The 21653-nt window shown below is 63.2% G+C and overlaps 2 protein-coding genes across 7 annotated transcripts; one reads left to right on the top strand and one right to left on the bottom strand.

Moving 5' to 3' along the window:
- The first annotated feature begins 547 nt into the window (after window positions 1-547).
- SSBP4 (single stranded DNA binding protein 4) lies at window positions 548-15686 on the top strand. 6 transcript variants are annotated; one of them, XM_063112683.1, is made up of 17 exons: window positions 548-906; window positions 8484-8556; window positions 8823-8884; window positions 8976-9060; window positions 12164-12253; window positions 12934-12993; window positions 13078-13147; window positions 13327-13397; window positions 13480-13547; window positions 13919-13964; window positions 14046-14081; window positions 14172-14226; window positions 14308-14378; window positions 14468-14546; window positions 14817-14845; window positions 14977-15084; window positions 15443-15686. In XM_063112683.1, exons 1-17 carry the CDS (start codon window positions 848-850, stop codon window positions 15470-15472), a joined length of 1092 nt encoding a protein of 363 aa, XP_062968753.1. In that variant the 5' UTR covers window positions 548-847; the 3' UTR covers window positions 15473-15686. The 6 variants fall into 6 exon arrangements, with proteins under 6 accessions (XP_062968753.1, XP_062968751.1, XP_062968750.1 ...); XM_063112681.1 differs by having other exon boundaries at window positions 14977-15200; XM_063112684.1 differs by lacking the exon at window positions 548-906 and adding an exon at window positions 1123-1141 and having other exon boundaries at window positions 14977-15200.
- A 349-nt stretch (window positions 15687-16035) lies between these two features.
- On the bottom strand, window positions 16036-19098 carry ISYNA1 (inositol-3-phosphate synthase 1). Its single transcript, XM_063110704.1, has 11 exons — window positions 19020-19098; window positions 18789-18917; window positions 18505-18666; window positions 18118-18250; window positions 17833-18026; window positions 17491-17640; window positions 17195-17410; window positions 16923-17087; window positions 16718-16831; window positions 16428-16645; window positions 16036-16311 (listed from the first exon to the last, which is right to left on the bottom strand). Exons 2-11 carry the CDS (start codon window positions 18906-18908, stop codon window positions 16104-16106), a joined length of 1680 nt encoding a protein of 559 aa, XP_062966774.1. The 5' UTR covers window positions 18909-18917; window positions 19020-19098; the 3' UTR covers window positions 16036-16103.
- Window positions 19099-21653: the final 2555 nt, after the last annotated feature.

The following is a 21653-nucleotide window of genomic DNA, read 5'->3' as shown; positions in this document are numbered from 1 at the left end:
TGTTGGGAGCTGTGGCAAAGCCCTGCGTAAGCGCGTGTCTCTGTGCGCCTGTGTGTGCTGTGGCCTGTGTGTTTAGTTCTGACAGCCACTATTTGAGCTGTGTGCATGGGTGTGTGTGTGTCGCTGAGTGAGCTGCGTATGTGGTGGTTCCCACGCGTGCTGGGTGCGGGTGGCCTTGCGGGGCAGTACAGCCAGTGTGGCTGCCTGAAGCGCCTGTGTGGCTATGGGGAGTTGTGCAGCAGCTGTGCGGACTTATGTACAGTGCTGAAGCGTCGCTGTGACTAGGTGTGTGGCTGTGTTCCTGGGCGTGCGACGATTTGGGTGGCTGGTCCTTTGTGGGGTGTGTTTGTGGAGCGCCATCGGCTGTGTATCCCCCGGGCGGCCGTCTCCGCGCTCGTGGCCCGCGCGTGTGTAGCCGCGCCCCCGCCCCCCGCGGCGAGCTCTGCGCGTGCGCGTCAGCCCGCGGTCCCGGCTGCGGGACCCACCCGCGCGCTTGCCATCGCCCCTTTAAGAGCGGCGCCCGCGGGCGGCGGGGAGGCGGCGGGCGGGGGCGCGCGCGGCAGGAGGAGGGGGCGCGCGCTTCCCGGAACAGCCCGCGCCGAGGGAAGCGGGGGGGAAAAAAAAACCCGCGGCTGGAGCCGAAGCTGGAGCCGCCGCCGCCGCCGCCGCCGCCGCCGCCGCGGCCGTCTGGAGCTCCCCCGTGCGGACGATGCCCGCGGCGCCCGCCCGGGACTCGGGGCGCTGAGGCTCGGGGCGCGGGGTAGCTATGGCGACGGCGAGCACGGCCCGCGGCGCCGCCTGACAGGTGTGGGCCCCGGCGGCGGCGGCGGCGGCGGCGCGGAGCAGCATGTACGCCAAGGGGGGCAAGGGCTCGGCCGTGCCCTCCGACAGCCAGGCCCGCGAGAAGTGAGTCGGCGACCCGGGCCGCGGGGGCCGGGGCGGGCTCGGCGTCCGCGCCGCCTCCGTGGGCTCCGGCGAGGGCGGGCGGGCTCCGCGCGGGGCACGTGGGCGCGGGCGGCGGGGCTTGCGGGGCCCAAGCGCGCTCGAGGGGTCGCGAGATTTGCGGGGGCGCGCGAGACCCGAGGGCGCGAGATTTGCGGGGGCGCGCGAGAGTTGAGGGGCCCGTGGGGTTGCGAGACAGGTGGGAACCTGCGAGACCCCAAGGGCGTGAGGCGCGCCGAAGGGTCGCGAGGTTTGAGTGGGCGCGCGAGACCCGAAGGGTGTCAGAGACCCTGGCTGCTCGAGGGGTCGCGAGATTTGAGGGGGGTGCGAGATTTGAAGGGTGTCAGAGACACGAGCGGCATGAGGGGGCGCGCGAGACCGGAGGGGGAGTCAAAGACTCGGGCGGCTCGAGGGGTCGCGAGATTTGCGGGGGCGCGCGAGAACTGAGGGCACGAGAGTTGAGGGGCCCGTGGGGTTGCAAAACAGGTGAGAACCTGCGAGACCCCAGGGGCGTGAGAAGCGCCGAAGGTCGCTAGGTTTGAGGGGGCGTGCGAGACTCGGGTTTCGGAGACCCGGGTGGCTCGAGGGCTTGCGAGATTTGAAGGGGCGCGTGGGACCCGAGGGCGTGAGATTTGAGGGTGCGCGCGAGACCCGAGAGCGCGAGGTTTGCAGGGCTCGCGGGACTGGAGCAGGACTCGAGTGGCGCGAGGCCTCCCCGAGGGGCGAGACTCAGGTGCGCGAGGCTAGCGGGGAGGGGACGGGGTCGGTGCGATTTCGCAGCCCTCCAGGTGTCCCTCGTGTTGCGGGTGCGACGCTGGGATGTGGACGCTGGCTGCGCTAAGGCCGATAGGGGCAAGTCCCCAGACCCTGTGGGCAGAGGAAAGGTAGGGGGGCTGGGCTGCCGCTTACCTGCCCCGGGGCTTTGGGCGAGAAAGGCAGGGTAATAATAGTGCAGTGTCAGAGTTTGGGGAGCATTTGAAAGGTGGTCGGAGCTGGAACCATCCCGCAGCAGGTTAAGGAGGCCAGCCACATCTGATGGCCCAATCACAGGATCCTAGAAGTTGAGCGGCTTGGGGTGGCCCGGGGTGCGGACCTGGCCACCCGAGCAAGAGGAGGCTGGGTCATCAGGGAGGGGTCCCATGATGACGGGCCTTGAGGGCCAGGTGGGGGTAAGGACTTGAACATCTGGATAGTGAAGAGGAGCCCTGTGCTTTGGCTGACTGTGTCCCCTCTTCTGCCTGGGCTGACATTAGGATTCCCCTTACCCTCCACAATGACTACTGTCCACTTTCTGCCCAGCCTTTGGGGCATTTTGGAGAAGAGGTTCTTCTGGCTGGAAGAGGCTATGCACATGGATGCTTCTGCAGGCCTCCCTTGTCTGTCTGCACAGTTAGGAGGTTGGGCTCCACCTCTAAGCACCCTTAAGCTCAGAGACTTTTGCAACTGGCATCTGGCTCCTGCCCAGGGTGGAAGCAGGGGGTGTCTGGCATGGTCATTCCACCCCTGGCCTGTCCTCTCTGTGTCCCCACCCAGCTCCAGACCCTGTCTGCAGGTGACCACCCATGCAGTGGGAATCGTTCACTTGTTCAGCGGATGCGCACTAGGCTGTGTCCCTGGGCATGATAATCAGGAGAGCAGGCCGGGGCCTGAAGAAGCCCATGCTCTAGTGGGGACATAGGCTAGGTAGTGTTACCCAGCAAGCCTGCGAAACGATCTCAGATCTTGAGCTATGCTCTGAAGAAAGCAGTGGGGAGTGCGTGATTGTGTAGGGCAAGGGGGATGTCCAGCGGCAGAGGGTGCAGATAGGCAGAGCAGCTGGGATTGGCCCAGGTGGAGGAAGGGGCAACCCACAAGGGTGCCGTGTGGGCCACAGGGAGGCTTGTGTGTGCAAAAGTACACTCGGGCACCGGTGTGGAGCAGGCTTAGAGCAGGTTGGGAATAGAGGCCAGGAGGTCCTGGGTGCAGCGGGGACAGTTGTCTGTGAGAAAGTTGGTGGCAGCCTGAACCATAATAATAGCCATGGAGATAGGAGAAGGAAGGGAATAGTAGGCTTGAGTTGGGGATGGTGGGTTTCAGAGTTGGTTTTTTGACCCTATCAGTCATCCCAGGAGATAGGTTGTTTCTTTGACTTGGCTTCTGCTCTTGATGAGGGCTGGAAGAGGGAGTTATCCACATTCCTGACCCTCTTCCACCAACCGTCCCTCTCCCCCTCACCTGCCTCAGGGCCCAGGATCCTCAGAAATGCCTTGAGTCTTGGTGGAGAGGCTAAGGGCCCCATCTTTGGCCAGAGTTGTCCTGTGTTCCTCCATAGATGTTGGTTTGGAGGTGGGCTTCTGCTGCTAAAGGAAGTTTGGAAAACACCAGATAGTCTCATCCCCCAATTTTACCAATGAGGATCCTGGAACCCTGGAGAGGAAGTGACCTGCTGAGGGCTCAGCTTCTCAGGCACTGAAGAGTTCTCAGAGGTGTGGGGGCTGCTGTGCTACAGAGGTGGGCTGGTGGCCTGAGCCCCAGTTTCCTCATCTGGAACGGGTACAACCTGCCTTTCAGAATTTTCACAAGGACTGAGTCAAAGGTTGCAGGTAGAGCATCCCCCACCGGCAGCCACTCAGCTCTCAGGAAATATCAGCCACTGGCCAAACCACTTCCTGACTCTGGGTCTCGGTTTCCTCTTCTGTAAAATGGGGCAAAAGGGGTTACACTGCTCCGATCCTCGGCTGGGTTTTTCTCCCTGCCCTGAGCCTCCTGCCTCCTAGTAATGAGGCTTTTCCTTTATTCCTTCTCCCTCTGCCTTGAGTCCTAAGCCCCCTCGTCTCTCCTCAGAGTTTTCAGGCCTCCTGTCTCAACACTAGGTCTGGGCCATCCTGCCCCAGGAATGGACTGCCGGGTGCATGCTGGATGGCGGGTCCCTTGCCCTAGGGGGCTCACAGCGAACAGGGTGAGAGAGAGCCTGGGGTCCGAGTGGGCCACTTGCAGGAAGGGGTGTGTGTGTTTGGTGTTAGACATTTGCTGTGCGTGTGTGCGCGCGCCCAGCAGGTTTAGTATAGTTCCATAATGACAACCATGCTCAGCATCACTGGGCATCTTGTGTTTTTCTTTTGGGCTTGCTTTTGAGATGCATGCATGGATACAGATAGTTTGTTCATGAGCCCAGTGGGTAGAGGTTCTTGAGAAAGGAGCCCCAAAAAGAGGCCCTGCATTTGGCTGGGGGAGAAGAAGGGGGGAACAGGAGCTACAGAGGAAGGCCAGGGAAGGGTGGGATGGGATGTGTGATTGGGGATCATCACTCCAGAAGCCACTGCTGCGAGAGGCAAGTGTGAAGGCTGATGGGAGGGGCCGCCACCTGGGCAAGGTGCTGCTGAAGGCCTGGCCTCTGGGGTTGGCAGAGGAGAGGGAGGACTGTGTGGGCTGGAGGGTGGCTTTGGGGGCAGCTGAGCAGCACGTGCACCCAGGAGGGCCTCTGGGGAGGGAGCACCCATTGCAGTAATTCTTTTTTTTTTTTTTTTTTTAAAGATGACCAGTAAGGGAATCTTAACACCTTGACTTGGTGTTGTCAGCACCACGCTCTCCCGAGTGAGCCACGGGCCTGCCCATGGTAATTCTTGATAACTATGGTAATTCTCCATAATTATGGTGGCAGTTGTGGTGCGTTTTAGTCCAGGAGGCGCTAATACTATATTATGTCTCCAACTGGTGATGCCCTGGACCTGGAGGCCCAGACAGAAGCCCTCTGTGAGGGGAGGGCCCTGTGGGTCCCCAAACTCTTTGGACAGATGTCCAGGCTTCAAAACGTTTCACCAAAGGGCCGGCCCATGGCTCACTTGGGAGAGCATGGTTCTGATAACACTTAAGGCCTCGGGTTCGAATCCCTATATAGGGATGGCTGGTTAGCTCACTTGGGAGAGCGTGGTGCTGACAACACCAAGTCAAGGGTTAAGATCCCCTTACCAGTCATCTTTTTTTTTTGTCTTTTTCGTGACCAGCACTCAGCCAGTGAGTGCACCGGCCATTCCTATATAGGATCCGAACCCGCGGCGGGAGCGTCGCTGCGCTCCCAGCGCCGCACTCTCCTGAGTGCACCACGGGCTCAGCCCCAGTCATCTTTTAAAAAAGAAAAAAAAAAGCTTCACCAAAACCAAAAAACATTCTTCCACAAGGCTCAATCTTGTTAAAAGTACCAACGTGTAATCAGCAAAACCAAAAGCCTTCTCTAGCCTTCTCTAGGATAAATTCCAAAATCCTGAACACCGACATGCTGACCTTTATCAGTGCCCACCTGTCACCTCGGTTAACCTGTGATGTCCAGGAGGGGTCCAGGTGTTGGTGGGTTCATTTATTCAGGGGGACTGGGGGCCCAAGAAGCCCCGGTGCTGTTCTAAGCACAGTGAGCAAAGAAACAAAGCCCCTGCTCTCTCACAGCCACATGCCAGTGGGGACTGCAGGCAGTCACATAGTGACAACTAGACTGATGGGAAAGATGGAGCCAGGTGGAGAGTTAGATGTGACAGGGAAGCCTCTGATAGGTGACAGTGGAGCCACAAGAGTCTGGGTGGAAATGCTCCAGGCAGGAGAACAGCCTGTGCAAAGGCTCTGTGGTAGCCTGTGTGTGTATCTGGGGGAAGGGACACAGGAGGGTCTGAGCAAAGAGTGCCTGCTGGGGGGCCATAGCCCAGGTGAGAGATGGGTTAGGGTTAGGTGGGCAGGTGAACACTACGTAGTACCACCCAAGGCGAGGCACAGACCAGAGGCTCCTTTGGGTGGGGATGTGTGTAAAGGCTGAGCTGATGGTGTTTGGTCTGTGGACCAGGTGGGTGAGAAGACAGAAGGGTAGGGGTGGCCCACTGGCCAGAGGGCCTTCAGATGTTAGGTGGACCCCAAACTCACGGGAGGCTGGGTTGGAGGGCTCGTGGGCAGCTGCTCGAAGGTGTCATGGAGCTGAGGCAGGAGGGGCCACCAGGGGAGAGGGGAGCATGGAGCCAGGGCAAGTCTGGCAGGACCAGAGGCGGGAGGGAGGGTGAGCGAGAGTGGCGAGGGGTGGGCTCCTGGGGGACTGGGTTCTGGGTCAGACGCTGCACCAGACAGTCCAGGGGAAGGGATGCCAAGAGGTCACCTCCTTCAGAACAATTGCCTGAGTCCCCAGAGGAGCTGGCTGTCCTGTGGGGGGGTTGGCCCGAATCTGCACCTCCCACACCCCTTCCCTTCCTGGATTCCCCCAGTTCTGTCTTGCCCCCCATCTCTGTCTTGCTCCCCATCTCGGGGCTTCTCAGCATCCCCAGCCTTTTGTGCCCCCTGCTGTGATCCCCAGAATGGCAGGAGGGTGGGGTGGCCGGTCAAGTCTGCTCTCCAGGAACCTGCCACAGTGGCCTTTCTGGTTCATCCTCCATTGATGGATGTCGGCCACTGGCTGCTCAGAAAGCTTCTAGAAAGGGAGAGAGGTCATAGAAGTGAGTTGGACAGGTGAGCCTGGAGGCTGAGGGGCCAAGAAGGTGACCAGGCAGAGGAAGGGTGGACCCTGGAGACGTGGGGGATGTGAGGTCAGAATTGAGGGGCCCTGAGCTGGAGGCTCTCCTGAGAGTGGAGTGATGATGCTGTGGTGACCCTGGTGCCCTGTCTCGGGGGAAACCCACACTTGGAGCTGCCCCGTCCCCATCCCTGGGGTGGCCGTCACAGCTCATGGGGTACAGCGTGAGCAGCAGGTGCCTGCCCTCTCCCCCACCCCCATGCTGCCCATTTGTCTGTCCATAGCCTCTGCACTTCCAATCTGCCACATAATTTACCTTCTGGAACTCCCCACGAGACGTGGGCTCCAGAAGGAAGGGGCCAGTGTGTGCACTGTACAAGGGGGCACTCAGTGACTGCTGAATGGACATATGGAGGGAGGTGGGAAGGAAGGACAAGAGTCCAGGGCAAGGGCAGAGCCACGGGAGTGAGGGGACAGGAAGTCCCCATGCTCCTCACTCCCGGGAGTCGGGGCTGGAGTTGGGGCCATCACAGGAGGTCTGAGAGCAGCAGTGGGGCGCTGGGGTATGAGGCTCTGAGGCTCGAGAAGCCTGCCTGGGAGGGCTGGGAGACAGCAGAGCGTGACTCAAAGGAAGGTTATTTTAGGATGGGGCCGACAGCCAGGGGAGGGTGGGGACAGGCGGACAGCTGAGGAGGCGTCTGGAAGGGCCTCCAGACCGCCCGCCGCCTCCTGCCTCCTGCCTCCCGCCTCCCCCCTCCCCCAGGGCTCAGCCTCAGGCAGGCCTCGGGTGCCCTCAGTCTTGGAGCCAGGACTCCCCAAGCCTACTAGGAGGACCCTGGGGGTGACCAGAGGGGACGACTCAGAACAGGGACTCAGGGCCGGCCCGTGGCTCACTCGGGAGAGTGCGGTGCTGATAACACCAAGGCCACGGGTTCGGATCCCATATAGGGATGGCCGGTTCGCTCACTGGCTGAGCGTGGTGCTGACAACACCAAGTCAAGGGTTAAGATTCCCTTACCGGTCATCTTTTAAAAAAAAACAACAAAAAACAAAACAGTAAAAACGAATGAAATACTGCCATTTGCAACAACATGGATGGACCTCGAGAGAATTATATTAAGTGAAACAAGTCAGGCACAGAAAGAGAAATACCACATGTTCTCACTTATTGGTGGGAGCTAAAAATTAATATATAAATACACACACACGCACGCACGCACGCACGCGCAGCCTGGCCTCCTTGTGTGGCCTGCAGAGGGGGTGCTAGAACCACCTGGCTGGGTGGAGGGTGGCCCAGGCCAGTGCTCTTGTGGGGGGGCAGCAAGTGAGGAGGCGAGTCTAGTGGGTCCCTGTAGGCTGGGGACTCATGCAGAACACTGTGGGCATTGGGTGGTGCCATGGTGGACACATGGTTCCACTGGCTCTATCTCCCCTGGCACACTCATCTCCATTCCACAGACTGCCCCCAGGGGTCGGTACTTCCCTGTTGTGGGGAGTCTGTAGGAAAGGTCTCAGCCACCCCTGCGCTACTGGATGACAGGCATCAGTCCCAAGGAAGAGGGTGGGGTCTAGGGACACCAGGGAGGGGTGGAGCGGGGGCCCCAGGGAGGAGGGTGGCCTCAGAGCAGAAGGACCCCTTCCTTGGCAGGGAAGGCTAGCGATGTTAGTGGTGGGCCCTGGGTAAAGGACACGGCCCAGGAGCAGTCAGTAGTGACACCTAGGAGCCCCTTCCCTGGGCAGAAGGCCTCCCTGGGGTTGCGGCCACTCTGGGGTCTGTGTTGGCAGGGCGGGCCAGGACTTGGTCTGTGAGAGGGTGTCGAACTGAACAGACTGACCTAGAGTTGGGGGGTTGGGGACACTGGGGAGGGGCCTGCAGGCAGGGTGTTGATAGATGTGTAGGAGTTGGCTGGGCAGAACAACTAGAGAGGGCGACTGGGGTCCCAGCAGGGTGGGCTTCATGAAGGGCTCACTGTGGGCCCCCTGCCCATTGTCTCAACTTGCCCACCTGAGAGCTGGGGAGGGGCTTCAGGCTGGCCCTGGACCTCTGCAGAGCCTGAGCCGTGCCGCCCACCGCTTGCAGGTTGGCACTGTATGTGTATGAGTACCTGCTGCATGTCGGTGCCCAGAAGTCCGCCCAGACCTTTCTGTCGGAGGTGAGCAATCCCTGTCCCCCACCCCCCACCCTTAGCCTGCTCTTCCTCCCCACCCACAGCCCGGGGTCCTCCACCCTGTTTCCACTGGGGCTCCAGGTGGTGGGCTTGGGGTTGCTTCTCCGGTGGCCCTGGGAACTGAGGGCTGGCATCCAAGCCATGTGTCCCTCTGGGGCCCTCTGCTCACTCTGGGTGTTGGTGCCAGTGTTCTTTGGGTGTTGTTCTGGGTGGTGCGGAGGGGGCCTCACCTGCCTTCCTCTCCTCTGCAGATCCGATGGGAAAAGAACATCACGCTGGGGGAGCCCCCGGGGTTCCTGCACTCCTGGTGGTGGTGCGTGCAGGGCTGCTGCGGGTGGGCGGGCAGGTGTGGAGGGGACAGGCTGGGGTGTGCCGGGCAACCGTGGTCCCCCTGCTGCCCACAGCGTGTTCTGGGACCTGTACTGCGCGGCGCCCGACCGCAGAGAGGCGTGCGAGCACTCGAGTGAGGCCAAGGCCTTCCAGGACTACGTGAGTCATGGCTCCCCTGGTGGGCGGGCTGGGCCCTTGGCCTTGGGGGCCGCACAGCCTGAGCAGGGCTCCCGTGGTCCTGGTGGGCAGCAGAGTGGGGTGGGACCCAGGATCTTGGCCACTTCTCAGGGGTCCCTGCACCCTGCCCTCGGTCCAAGGTCACTCAGGGTGGGAGAGGCTACTTCCACGGCACCTAGCCCATGAGGGTCTCTGCAGCCCCCATCCTCCTCCCTGCCCCCTCATGTGAGCCTCCCCCTATGTGAGCCAGGCCTCGTGAGCTGCCTGGCATGGGGGAAGCTCACTGCATTCCCCTCGGCTCAGCTGTGGGGGGTGCTCCACTGCTGTTCCCTTCCACCCAGCCCCTCTGGGCCTCCAGTGGTGGGAGCCTGGTGTTGGGGGTGGCCGATGGTGTGGGATGTGCCCTTGGGCACTAGAATGTCCTAGTACCGCAACACTAGGACACTTCCCGACCTTGCTAGGTTACTGGAGCCGCTCACCCCATCTCTGTGGCATCAGTTTCCCTCCAGATTGAGGCGGCCATGAGCAGCTGGCTGCATCTTGTCACAGGGGAGCAGATGGCGGCCCTCCCTTTATTCTCTGAGCTTGGAAACCTGGCCCCTCAGAGTCCTCTGGGGCAGGCCAGGGAGGGTTGGTGGCTCATGGGTACAGGCAACAGGGGAAATGCCTGCTGGCTGGCTGGCAGCCCGCTCCCTTGGGCACTGGAGCGCAGGCCCCTGTGGCCCAGTGCGGCCACCAGCACTGGGGCTTCCCCATGTCCCTGTAGATGCCTCGTGCCGGCTGTATGCACGTGCACGGGAGCGGGGGTCGCGCTGATCACCCGGCATCACTGCTGTTCACCCCATGGTGTTCCTCTGCCACCGTACAGTCCCCTCACCCTAGTCCCACCAGTACTCGGCCCCATGAGTGTCCGTAGCTGTGTGCGGTTACTGCTCCCGGTCCTCGGTCGAGCCCCTGTCCTTTCCCTGGCCTCTCCGGGTCCCCTGGGCTCTGTTCCCCTTTCCGGCCTGCGTGGCGCCGGCCCTCTCCTCTCCTGCCTAGGTCTAGCGGCCTCTCTAGGCGCCCCCGCGCGTGGACCGCGGCCAGGGGACCGCCGAGGGGGCGCGAGGGCTCCAGCAGTAGACGCGATTCGGTTGCCATGGCAGCGCGGGTGGGGAGGTGAAACAGCGGCGGGGGGGGGGGGGACCCAGGGCGACAGGGTCCTCGCGTCCTGAGGGCAGCCAGTCATGCGTCCTCTCGAGCTGATCCCACTGCCGCTGTCCGGGGGGGGCGTCCCGCGCGGTGGGCCCTCCTCCAGCCCTCTCCGGTACGGGCTCCGTGCGTCCCTCCCGGCTCCTAGGCCGACCCCCGCGCCTTCGGGAAACCGGAGCGCGCCCAGCCCGTCGTCATGGCAACGCGGGCCAGGCGGGCGCCTCTGCGGGTGATTGACGTGGGGGGTCTGCCCGGGCCACCAGCCAAGGAAGGCACGCCCAGCATTAACCCTTCAGGGCCTAGAGTTGGGGAGCTGCGGGGGTGCTGCACCACGCTCCTCCTCGCCTTGTGGCCAGATACAGCGCCCAGCCGTGCCCTCCCCGGGAAATGCTCGTGGGCGCCTGCTTTGGCCCGAAAGGGGGCTCCCTCTCGCCCTCCCTGTGGAGCGGGTAGATCCCGGGCTCAGAGGCGCCTGCCTCTCCAGCCGGAGCTGATTGTGCTGAGTGCTTGTGCGAGAGGGGAGCTGGGGGCCAGAGCCCAGGGAGGTACCTGGCAGTTTGGGACTGGGAACGTGGTGCAGGAGTCTGAGCGGAGGGCTGTGGCCCCCCCACCCCGCCTCCGGTCTTGTGGGCTTTCACATGATTTGTACTGGGCCTTGGGAGTGCTCTCAGTCCCGGTGGGCCCAGGGAGGCTCCCACCTGTACCCCACCCTGCCCCCCCAGCTTGAGGCCTGGGCGGGGAGCCTGAGGCTGACCTTTGAGAAGGGACAGGAGGGGTTAGGCTGCAGCCTGCACGGGGAGTGAGGGTGTCTCCAAGGCACTCTGCTAGACCCAGCCAAGGGGCCCCTTTCCCCACTCCTGGAGAGCAGAAACACTGTGTGACTGCGGGCAACAGGCTTAACTTCTCTGAGCCCAAGGGGCTGCAGTTCCACAAACTCTGAGCGCCCTGTGTGCTGGCTTGTGCTAGCCCCAGGGACAGCCACCTCCTTCCTCAGGCCAGGGAGGGAGCACCATGTGGACAGACGAGTCAAGGAGCTGGCAGAAGAGGTCCCCCCATCTTGCTTCCCTTTCCTGAGATGTGCCCTCTGCCTCCCTTCCTCTGCGTTCTCCCTCCTCCCTCCTCTCCCGCCTGGCCCTGTGGGCCCCAAAGGCAAGACAGGTCTGGGACTTGGAACTGACTAGCGGAAGTAGCCTGTCAGCCTGTCCCCTGCCAGCTCTGGGCCTGCCACCAGAATCTCCACCCCTGGTCGACACAGAAACCCCCATCTCTAGCTCCCCATCTTCTCCCCTTCTCCGTCTGAGGAGAGGTTGGGGGCCTGGGGACTCCGCCCCAGAGTCCTGCTCTTCCTTTCCCCTCCCTCCTGGAGAAAAGGGTGGGGTGGGGCGGGGCAGTGGTCAGCGCCAGTAGCTCCAAAGAGGAGCTTTCAGAGACGTTTATCATCAAGCCGCCGGTGGATTTTTTGTTTATTTGGGGTACCTTGGGTAGAGCTGGGGGAGCCCAGCTGAGCTGCCCTGCCAGCCAGGAGGACATGGGGCCAACTGGGATGGTTGTCGGTGGTGGGGACCATCTGAGGGGTGGTGGGCTGTCAGGACAAGCCTATACTTACTGGTAGAGGCACACACTGGAGATTCCAGCTTGGGGGCTGGGATCCGCAGTGCAGCTGAGGCTTGTCAGGGCTGCTTAACTGGGGTGGGGGTGCAGCTCCTCTGCCCCCACCTAGAGACTCCCCTCCATCTCCCATGCGTGGATAGGTCAGATGGCCTGGGTTCAAATAGCAGCTTGACCACCTGACAGCTCCCTGTCCCATGGAGCCGACTGCTTGCTGAGAAGAGGGGAGACACCACAGGTAGGAAGTGTCCTGACCTGGCCCTCCTGATGTCCCCCTCCCCTGCAGAGTGCAGCAGCGGCCCCCAGCCCAGTGATGGGGAGCATGGCCCCCAATGATGCAATGGCCGCAGGCCCCATGGCGACCAGCTTCTTCCAGGTATGGCCATGGCTGGGGCTCCTTTTCCTGCAAGCCAGGCAGGCCTGTGTCTGAGGGTAGGGGTCCCACGTGGAGAGGTCCTGAGACCGGCAGGCTGGAGTCGGGTGTGAGGGCTGTTGGTGCAGCAGGTACGCACGTGCTCACCTGTCTTAGTGGGGCCAGGGAGGGAAGGGCTCAAGGACAGTGGACATTGGGGGTTCTGTACTTACAAGTAGTCCCAGTGACCACCGGTACCACAATCCTGCCCACGACCCTTCCCACCAGGTGCCCTGTCTGGGCTGGCCCATCCTATCTCCAGGAGCCCTGTCCCCTTACCTGGCTAGGCTCAGCAGGGCCATAGGAAACAGTGGGACTTCGGGTGGCCTCGCTCCCCCCAACCCACCTGGTCTGTCCTCCTAGGGGCCCCCGGCTCACAGCCGCCCCCCACAGCCCCAACACCCCCACCATGGGGCCTCACGGCCAGGTAAGGACCTGTGGCGCCCCCTCACACACACGCATCCCCTCCCCCTCCTGTCCTCCAGCCCCGCCCACTGCGCCGGCAGCCCCGGGCCCCCTAGGCTGCGGTTTGCTGGCTGGCTCTGGAGGAGGGGGCTAACCAGGTTGGGGGCCCGGATGTAGCAGGAGTGGAGTAGCTTTGGGAGGAAGGGGGGAGGTGCTGATCCCCCACCCACCTCTTCCAGCCCTTCATGTCACCGCGGTTCCCTGGGGGCCCCCGGCCCACCCTGCGGATGCCGAGTCAGGTGAGAGAGGGACGGGGGAGGGAGAACAGGAGTTGGGCCGGCTGGCGGTACCCCACACTCAGCGCTGCCACGCCACTTCCACAGCCTCCCGTGGGCCTCCCGGGCTCCCAGCCCCTCCTCCCTGGCGCCATGGACCCCTCCCCGCGTGCTCAGGGTGAGTAGAGGAGCTCAGGTGTTGTCCCTCCCACACTCCGCCCCCCATCAGGATCCTAGCTCAGAGTGCCCCATTCTTGCTGCCTCACCATGCAGGGCCCCCTGCCCTATTCATGTCATTCATGTCTACACTGCGGAGTGGCCCAGGCCTGAGCCCCCTTCCTTCTGCCCCTACCCCAGGGCATCCGAGCCTGGGCGGCCCGATGCAGAGGGTGACGCCTCCACGGGGCTTGGCCAGCGTCGGGCCCCAGGTAAGGGCTGGGCTCAGGTGGGGGTGGGGCTTGAAGGGCTGTCCCTGCTGTGCCTCCTCTCACTGCCCCTTTGCCTTCACAGAGCTATGGGGGTGGCATGCGGCCCCCACCCAATTCCCTCGCCGGCCCAGGCCTGCCTGCCATGAACATGTAAGGAAGGCCTTTGGGGACCCCAGGAGTGTGTCCATGCAGGCCACCACTCGGTTTCACGGGCTGGGTGTGCTGGGGCAGTCCCAGGATCTTCAGTACAGTCTTGGGACTGCTGTTTATTTCACTATCACTGTTGGGAAACAGACCTGAAGTGGCAGTCTCCATAGCCAAAAAGCCATCCGGTGGTGGGGTTGGGATTTGAAGCCTGGTGGTTGGGAATCCACCCATGGTGAGCAATTCTCAGGTAGCACCTGCTGCTCTGCCGCTTGTTTAGGGGCACTTGAAGCAGGGTTGGGGGTGTCAGGATGTGTGTGGTGGGGGTCTGTGTACCACCTGGCTTAGCCCCAGGGACAACCCATCATCTCTTCCAGGGGCCCAGGAGTACGGGGCCCATGGGCCAGCCCCAGTGGCAACTCGGTGAGTCTCAGGCAGGGTGGGTGCGGGCAGAGTGAGCAGCCTGTCCACTGGCCACATGCTCACAGCTGTCCCTGTCCCCAGATCACCTATTCCTCCTCATCCCCCGGCGGCTACACGGTGAGTGGGGCGGGGCTGAGCGACGTGGGCAAGGGCTTCGAGTGGCAAATGGGGGAATTTCTAACCAGCCCTGTTTTCCTCCGCATGCAGGGACCCCCAGGAGGAGGTGGGCCCCCTGGAACACCCATCATGCCCAGCCCTGGAGGTACGGCCTGGACGGGGGGCGGGGGGCTTGGGGGAACGCCCTCACGCCGCGCGCCCTTCACGCCGCCGCCGTCTGTCCTAGACTCCACCACCTCCAGCGAGAACATGTACACCATCATGAACCCCATCGTGCCAGGCGCCGGCAGGGCTAGCGTGAGTGGGGGGTGCGGGGTGTTTGTCGAGGCGGTGAGCCCAGCAGGGGGGAGGGCGGACCGAGGCCCACGCTGTCCCTGCGCCCGCAGTTCCCGCTCGGCGCTGGCCCGGAGGGCCCCGTGGCCACCATGAGCGCGATGGAGCCTCACCATGTGAACGGATCCTTGGGTGAGTGGGCGTCCCGGGATACCGCCCCTTCCGATCCTGCTCCGCGGGCCTCGCGCGCCCCCTGGTGGCCTCCCCGCGCCTGCATGCGCTTGGGAGCGTTGGAACGTTCCCTGAGTCCGGTGGGTGGCCAAGTGACTGCTGTGCCGAGGGAACGCTCCAGGACCCAAAACCGGGGGATGAACTGCTGTTCCGGGGGTAGCTCAGGCTCGGAGGTCCCTGGGGCGGTGGGCCCGGTGGAGGCACGTCTGAGCCGTGTGTTTCGGTTCGCAGGCTCGGGCGACATGGACGGGTTGCCGAAGGTGAGGGGGCCGTGCTCCCGCTCGGGGCGGGACCCAGGGGTCGCCAGGGCGGGGTTTCGGGGCCGGGCTGGCGGGGGGCGGAGCCTGGCCCGCAGGACAAGGAGTCCCGCGCTGACCGCGGCCGCCCCCAGAGCTCCCCCGGCGCCGTGGCCGGCCTGAACAACGCCCCGGGCACGCCGCGGGACGACAGCGAGATGGCGGCCGCCGGGACCTTCCTGCACCCGTTCCCGAGCGAAAGCGTAAGCGACTGCGTCGACTCCCCCCCCGCGGCGGCGTCGGGCCGGAGGGGCCTGGCGGGCAGGCCCCGGCGGGGCGGCCGGGGGGCCAGAGCAAGACCGTGACCGCGGCGGGCCAGGTGGGGGGGCGGCCGCGGCATCCTTCCCCTCCCCTCCCCGTTCTCCCTTTTCCTCACCCCGGGACCCGCGCCACAGGGTAGTCTCCCCAAGCATCGCCACCCGTTCTCCCCATTCCCCATGTACACCCAGGCCCCGATTCTGCCCCGCCCCGTCCTATCCCCCATTGACCCCGGGGGGCGGGTCCCAGCCAAGGCCAGAGCTGAGCCCCCCCCCCGCGTGCCACCCCCTCCTCTCTCCGCAGTACTCCCCAGGGATGACTATGAGCGTGTGATGGGGCGGCAGCCCCTCCTTTGCCGGCCTCGGCTTTTGTCCCCAGGGCTCTTGCGCAAGGCAAGGGTCTGAGGTCACACCTTGGGCAGTTGGACTCCTGGCCAACCAAGGCTTGCGTGGCCAGAGGCCCCGCAAGAAGGACTTTCATTTTATAAAAACGCAAGGACCTCAGAGATGCTCTTAACGGTGTGGACCCTTCTCGCAATTTCTATTTGGCTGGGTGGGGGCGGGGGTGGGGGACACCTCTTCCCCTGACGGCAGGGGTGGGCCACATCAATAAATGTAACTTGGTTTTGGTAGCCGGTCTCAGATTCCCTCACTTTGGCCTGCAGCCACCCCGCTCCCCGTCTCTAGGACAGTCTTACCATCAAGGGCTGGGGCAGGCAGAAGCCTGGGGGTTCCATGAGGTGCCTGGAATTGGGGGCAAAAACCATGAAGGAGTGAAAAGGGAGTGGGACTGAAGCTAGAGACAGGACTCAGCTGCGGGGTGGGTAGAGGTGGGGTGGGTAGAAGTGGGGCGGGGTCGCAATCCACAAGTGGCATTTAGGCTGATAGTGACACCAGCTTTATTGTCTCTGGGGGCCTGGGAAGGGTGGGTCGTGAGAAGGGGCTGGGGAGCTGTGTGATCAGTTTCAGGTGGTGGGCATCTGGGGTGCCCCTGCCTGTAGGTACACATTGGCATTGCCAGTGCAGCCGCTGGACGCAGTGGGTGCCTGTCCTTTCTTGTCTGGCGCAGGGCAGGTGGCAGCCACAGGCACAGCTTGCCTGAAGCTGGGACTTGGGCGCTCCATCTTGAACTCCAGGAGCATGTGGTTCTGTGGCGGGAGCCCCACACAGGCCCTGGGGAGGGACTGGAACTCAGCAGGCCCAGGCCCAGGGCCCCAACCCCCAGCCCACATGCACAGCCCCGCAAGTGGACATCTGGGCACAGGCGGGAACCCTGATGCCCTGCGCACCTCAGGATGTTCTCGATGCAGCTGCGCTGGCGGAAGAGTGCGTTGACCACTGGACTGCCAGGCGGCACGAGTGGCGCCTTGAAGAGGAAGCTGAGCAGTGACAGCACTGGGTGGAAAGTCTGTGGCTCCGGGTCTGTGTCGGTGCAGAAGCTCACGCGCTGACACAGCTCGGTCAGCAGCACCAGGTCCAGCATGATGGGCGCGGCCAGCAGCGAGTCCTGCAGTACAGGTAGGTCAGGAGGGGGCCGGCCGCAGGTACCCCACCAGCGTCTGGACCCCTGAGCACGCACCTCGCACGTGTTGTGTAGCACCAGCGTGTTGGTTCCCCCCAGCATCAGCTCTGACGTGTATTCATCCAGTGCACGCTTACTGTCGCCGACGTATGGCACGTACTTGATGACCACCTGGGGTGCGGCATGAGGTCGCACTTGGGCGCCTGCCACTCCCCGCCGGCCGCCCTACCCCCCGCCCGCGCCTGCCCCTGCCCTCACGCACGCAGTGGTCAGGCTCCTGGCCTGGCGGGTAGAGCACGGGGTTGCTGTGCACCATGTCGTCCACCACGTTGCTCTTAGACGCCTCCTTAGAGCGGAACTGTGGCGGCGCAGATAGGTTCTGCCCGTCATTGTTGCCCAGATGGTTATAACTCACGATGGACATGGTCTGCGGGCACAAGAGACACCGCAGCACCTGCAGGCCCTGCGGTGCACAAGCCAGGCGCTCAAGGTCCAGGCCCCCCTCCTGCACCTTACACACCGAGGCCCACGCACCTTGAGGCCAGAGCCAATAAGGAAGTCCACAAGCACGGACTTGACCTTGGTCTGGCCTGACTTGAAGTCATCGCCGCCAACGAAGACACGGCGCTGCCACGCAAGCTCCAGCGCACCGGGCACCAGCGTGTTCTGTGGAGAGCCGTTGAGGAATGCACAGCCTTCCAGAATGCTGGCCACAGCAAAGAGCGTGGACGGCGACACCTCCAGGCCAAGCTGAGGGCACAGGTGGGCAGTGAGCGCAGAGGGGTCTGTGGGACTGACCCGACCCCACTCCACCCCTGGTGCCCGCCCACCTGGATGGTACGCAGCAGGTTCTCGGCCGTGTCGTTGAGACCTGGGACCACCTCGCAGAAGCGCTCCGTGTTCGCCGTCCACAGCACGATAACCTTGTCCAGCCCAGCGCTAGACCGGAAGTCGCAAATGTCTCTGCGGATTTGCTCCAGCTGGGGAGAGGTGGGGAGAGGGCAGAGGAGGTCGTACAGGTCCCATGACCAGCAGAAGCCTGGACCATTCAGTTCCCCAATTGCAAAGGGAAGCCTGAACTCGCGGGCTGGCAGAAGGGGGAGCGTGGAGGGGAGCAAAAAAGGGGGAGGGCGAAAAACAGGTCAAAAACGAGATGCGGGAAAGGGCAGCACCTGCTGCGCACGCGTTCCCGGGATGAGGTTGTCGGCGCGCGCGCTCTGATTGGCGGCGATGAATTCCGGGATGTAGACCGAGGGTCGCGGACGCAGGGCCTCCATGTGCGGCCACAGCTGCTCCTGCAGGCCCCAATCCAGTACCTGCGCGCGCCGCATCGCCTCGGCCAGATTTAGCGACGAGATGTCCCAGCCTGGGGGAACCCTCAAGCTCGGCTCGGCCCCGACCCAGGATGCCCCCCAGACCCCACCCCGGCCCCGCCCTCAGCCCAGGGCCCCGCCCACCGTCGAACACCAGGTCGTTCGGCGCCACCATGGGCAGCAGCGCGCTGAAGGGTACGAACACCTCCCGGCCCTCGGCGTCCAGGCCCAGGCTCACGGTGCCCGCCTGAGTCAGGGAGCCGTAGTAGTTGGCCTCCTGGGGACAGCAGGCACACGGGTGAGGGGCAGGCGTGGTAGCGACCCAGCCCGGCTTCCCCCGCCCCCCTTCCGCGACCCTCAGACTCCGCCTGCTTTCCGGGCGCTTTCGGTTCTGGGCTCCGAGCCAGGGCGGAAGCCGCCCCCTCCCCCCGAGCCCGCCGCACCTTAGGCCCCTCCCCGCTGGCGAAGCCCCTCCCCTCCCCCGCCCACAGCGGCTGCCCCGAGCCCCCTCCCGGGCTCGCCGTCCCCCACCTTAGGGCCGGTGCGCGTGGGCCAGGACAGGCGCTGTCGATTGGCCAGCACGGCGGCGGTGAGCGTGGAGCCGTTGTTCCCGCCCCAGCCGACGAGCATGACCCCGAGCCGGGGCACCTGCCGGGCAGTCCGGAAGGTGAAACGCGTGGACGTGGGCTGCACCTGGGAGCAGGCGACCCAGTGAACCTCAGCCCCGCCTCCGCTCGCGGCAGGGGCGGGCAGTCCCCTCCCACCCCGTCTCCCCGGTCCCCCGGGCCCCCAGTACTCCAGGGTCCCTCTCCCACCTTGAGGAGGCCGCCCTCGCGGCCGACGTGCGTGGTCCGGTACTCGTACTGCGCCTCGATGGCCTCGGGGTCGTAGACCACGTCCGGGCTCTCGACCACGACCTGGGCGGCGGCCTCCATCGCAGCGGGCTGCGGGTCCGGGGTTACAAGAGTGTTAGCGGGGACGCCGGGGGGCCGGGCCAGGCCAGCTTGGGTTCTCGGGAGCCACAGCGCGCTCGGAGTCGCACTCACCGTCGCGGAGTCGCCTCGGACAGCGGCGGCGGGCAGCGCGGGCTCCCGGCGCGCGGCCTGGGAGAAAAGCGCCGCGGCCCCGCCCCCGCCCCGCCCCGCGCGCGCCGGGGGGAGGGGCGGCTGGCCGCGGTCCGGGTTCGAGGCCCGAACGCCCGAAGCCGCAGCGATTTCCGGGTCCCCGGCGTCCACAGTGGGGAGGGGTGGGGGGACGCCGCGGACTCGGTCCAAACGCAGCACGCGCTGGTCCACTTTGCACCGCAGCCCCTGGGGCGCGCGGACGCTTCTTGTCATCTTATAAAAGAGGACGGTGAGGCCGCAAGTGAGCGCCAGGCTCTATCCACGCGCCAGGTGCTGCAGCTGGGCAGGGACGCTGGGCTTATTAGGGGGGGTGTCTTTGGGTCCGAGTTACTGCAGGGGAAACTGAGGCAGAGGACCAGCCAGGACTTGGACCCCAAAGCCAGAATCTCTTCCGGCCGAGGCTGCCATCCAGTCCCCCTTTATTAGTAGACTCACCAGACACTCCCACCCAGCTCAGGGTGGAGAAATCACTCTGTCCTGATAGGGTGCACGTGGCGGGGGACCCTGTGTGGCCTCCGTTCCCCCACCTGCAGCAGTGTTGGCTGCAGGGGAGAGCTGTTAACTGGGAAGGGAAAGGGACGGGCAGTGCCAAGGAGGCCAGCAGGGGAGGAGTGAGGACAGCACAGATCAGACCCCTCTCATGATAAGGGAGCGTGGGAACCCAGCGGGTGGGCGGGGCCGGCTGCCCCAGGAACTTTCCAAAACAAGCGGCCGGAAAGTTTCCACCACTGGAGCTGGCCCAGAAGGTGGATAGTTGGGAACATTTGCAGAAAAGACCATCAGGGACAGGCCTTGGGGGAGTGGGGGCTCTAAGACTCCATCTTCAGGCCTTGCCCTGAAGGGGACCCCATCTGAGGGAGTGGACTGGGGCACCCCAGCTGGAAGGAACTCACAGGCAGGCTTCCCAGAGAAGTAGCTTCTGGAAGGGGTTTTGAGATATGAAGAGGAGTTCACAGAGCAAACGGCAGGCTGGGCCACCTAAACCGCCCCGCCAATGCAGGTGAAAAGGCAGCCAAGTGGGAGGGTCAGTGAGGCAATTTGGGGACTGGGGCAGATCCTCGGGGCTGGGAACGAGGGAGTGTGGTATATATAATAAACACTTGGTCCTTGTCCCTGGTTCCTAGCTGTACATTGTGTTCAGTCACCAATGGCCAATGACATGCTTTAATGAGACTGTCGGGGTTCAGAACACAATATCTCAAAGTTGGCACTTTGGCATGTTGAATACTTGAACTAAAGGAGACTGGAAGGCCTCAGAAGTAAGGTCTCTTGCCCTTTGTTCCCCGAAGCAAGTCATAGAAGCCCCAAGGTGGGTCACAGAAACTGGAGCCCCTTGCCCCCAAAGCAAGCCATAAAACCTTGAAAAGCCACTCTCTTCTCCCTTCACCTCCATTCCAGAGGGTCCTGCCCCATGCCCAGGAGGAAGGAACGCTGCACAGAGAGGCTGAGAAGAATCCAAACAGACAAGCCTTGCTGGGTTTCCCCGCTCAGTCTGTCACCATTAGATTATTCCCTTTGTCTACTCACATTGCTACGTGGCTCTCCATTCTTCTTCGAACCTGAGCAGAGAAACAGAGTTTTCCCTGGGTCTCTGTGTCTTCATTTGCAAAGGCTCCCGCTGCATGTAAATCTTTGATTAAATCAATTTGTTTTGCTTTTCTCTTGTTAACCTGTCTTTTGTTATAGGAGTGTTGGCTGTGACCCTTATGATGATGGGAAAGGAAAGGAATCACTTTCCTGCCCCTACAAGCCCTCCATAAAAACCCTAAACGATGGGATTTGGGTGGCGACATCCCTGCCCTGCCCCGCCCCCTTGCCCCGCCCCAGGTGTGTATCTCCTCCATCTGGCAATCGGCGTTTTCTGGATTCCGTGAGCTGCTCTAGCAAATCATCAAACCTGAGGTGAGGGTCATGGGAACTGCCAACTTATAGCCTACTGGCCAGAAGCACGGGTGGCAGGCAGTCTTGTGGCACTGAATCCCTTACCTTGCGCATCTGATGCTAACTCTGGGAGTGGGGTTGAACTGCTGGACATCCAGCAGTTTGGAGAATCAAAGAATGAAGAGAATTAAAGAATCTCAGACGGAGCTTGTGCCCCGAGGCCACATGTGCCACGGTGGGAACGCGTACAGACTGGTGGGAACGTGTACAGACGAGAGAGATGAGGGAGGCCCCAATGCCCAGCCTTGGGGAGTGGGCATTCACAGCATGGGGGCTGGGGAGTGGGGTGTCAGGGGCTGGGCGGCCTCCAGTCCTGGCAGGTGGTGATGGCAGGGGCCACCGGTTGCCAAGGCCTAGGTGAGGGGCTCCAGGCATGTGTGTGCTGCTGGGGGTGAGCAATTAGTGACCAGGCACCCCTGCCCTTCACCAGACCACAGGCCTCCTGAAGGCAGGGATGGGGTCATCCCAGTACCTCCTGTGTCCCAAAGCCCAGGCGGAGCTTGGCGCATAGGAGGGGCTATGGGAACAGGCGCTCATGGGAGGAGGACAATCGAGAGAATATGGTCCAGCAAGTGGTGCCCAGGTCACCGGGGTGAGAAGATCCTCAGGAAGGAT

This window comes from Cynocephalus volans, chromosome 10 (genome assembly GCF_027409185.1).
Source record: "Cynocephalus volans isolate mCynVol1 chromosome 10, mCynVol1.pri, whole genome shotgun sequence".
Lineage (NCBI taxonomy): Eukaryota > Metazoa > Chordata > Mammalia > Dermoptera > Cynocephalidae > Cynocephalus > Cynocephalus volans.
Note: the sequence above shows the minus strand (reverse complement) of the source record. Positions and strands in the feature narration are given on the sequence as shown.

What these genes read in the sequence shown, in the direction of transcription:
- ISYNA1 (XM_063110704.1), bottom strand. Translation starts at nt 18,908, where the DNA reads ATGGAGGCCGCCGCCCAGGTCGTGGTCGAGAGCCCGGACGTGGTCTAC. An exon ending in GCGAGGGCGGCCTCCTCAAG is followed by an intron (nt 18,667 to 18,788) that starts GTGGGAGAGGGA and finishes GCCTGCTCCCAG; the next exon opens with GTGCAGCCCACGTCCACGCG. An exon ending in TGCTACACAACACGTGCGAG is followed by an intron (nt 16,646 to 16,717) that starts GTGCGTGCTCAG and finishes CCTGTACTGCAG; the next exon opens with GACTCGCTGCTGGCCGCGCC.
- SSBP4 (XM_063112679.1), top strand. Translation starts at nt 848, where the DNA reads ATGTACGCCAAGGGGGGCAAGGGCTCGGCCGTGCCCTCCGACAGCCAG. An exon ending in GACAGCCAGGCCCGCGAGAA is followed by an intron (nt 907 to 8,483) that starts GTGAGTCGGCGA and finishes CACCGCTTGCAG; the next exon opens with GTTGGCACTGTATGTGTATG. An exon ending in TGGCCAGCGTCGGGCCCCAG is followed by an intron (nt 13,398 to 13,479) that starts GTAAGGGCTGGG and finishes TTGCCTTCACAG; the next exon opens with AGCTATGGGGGTGGCATGCG.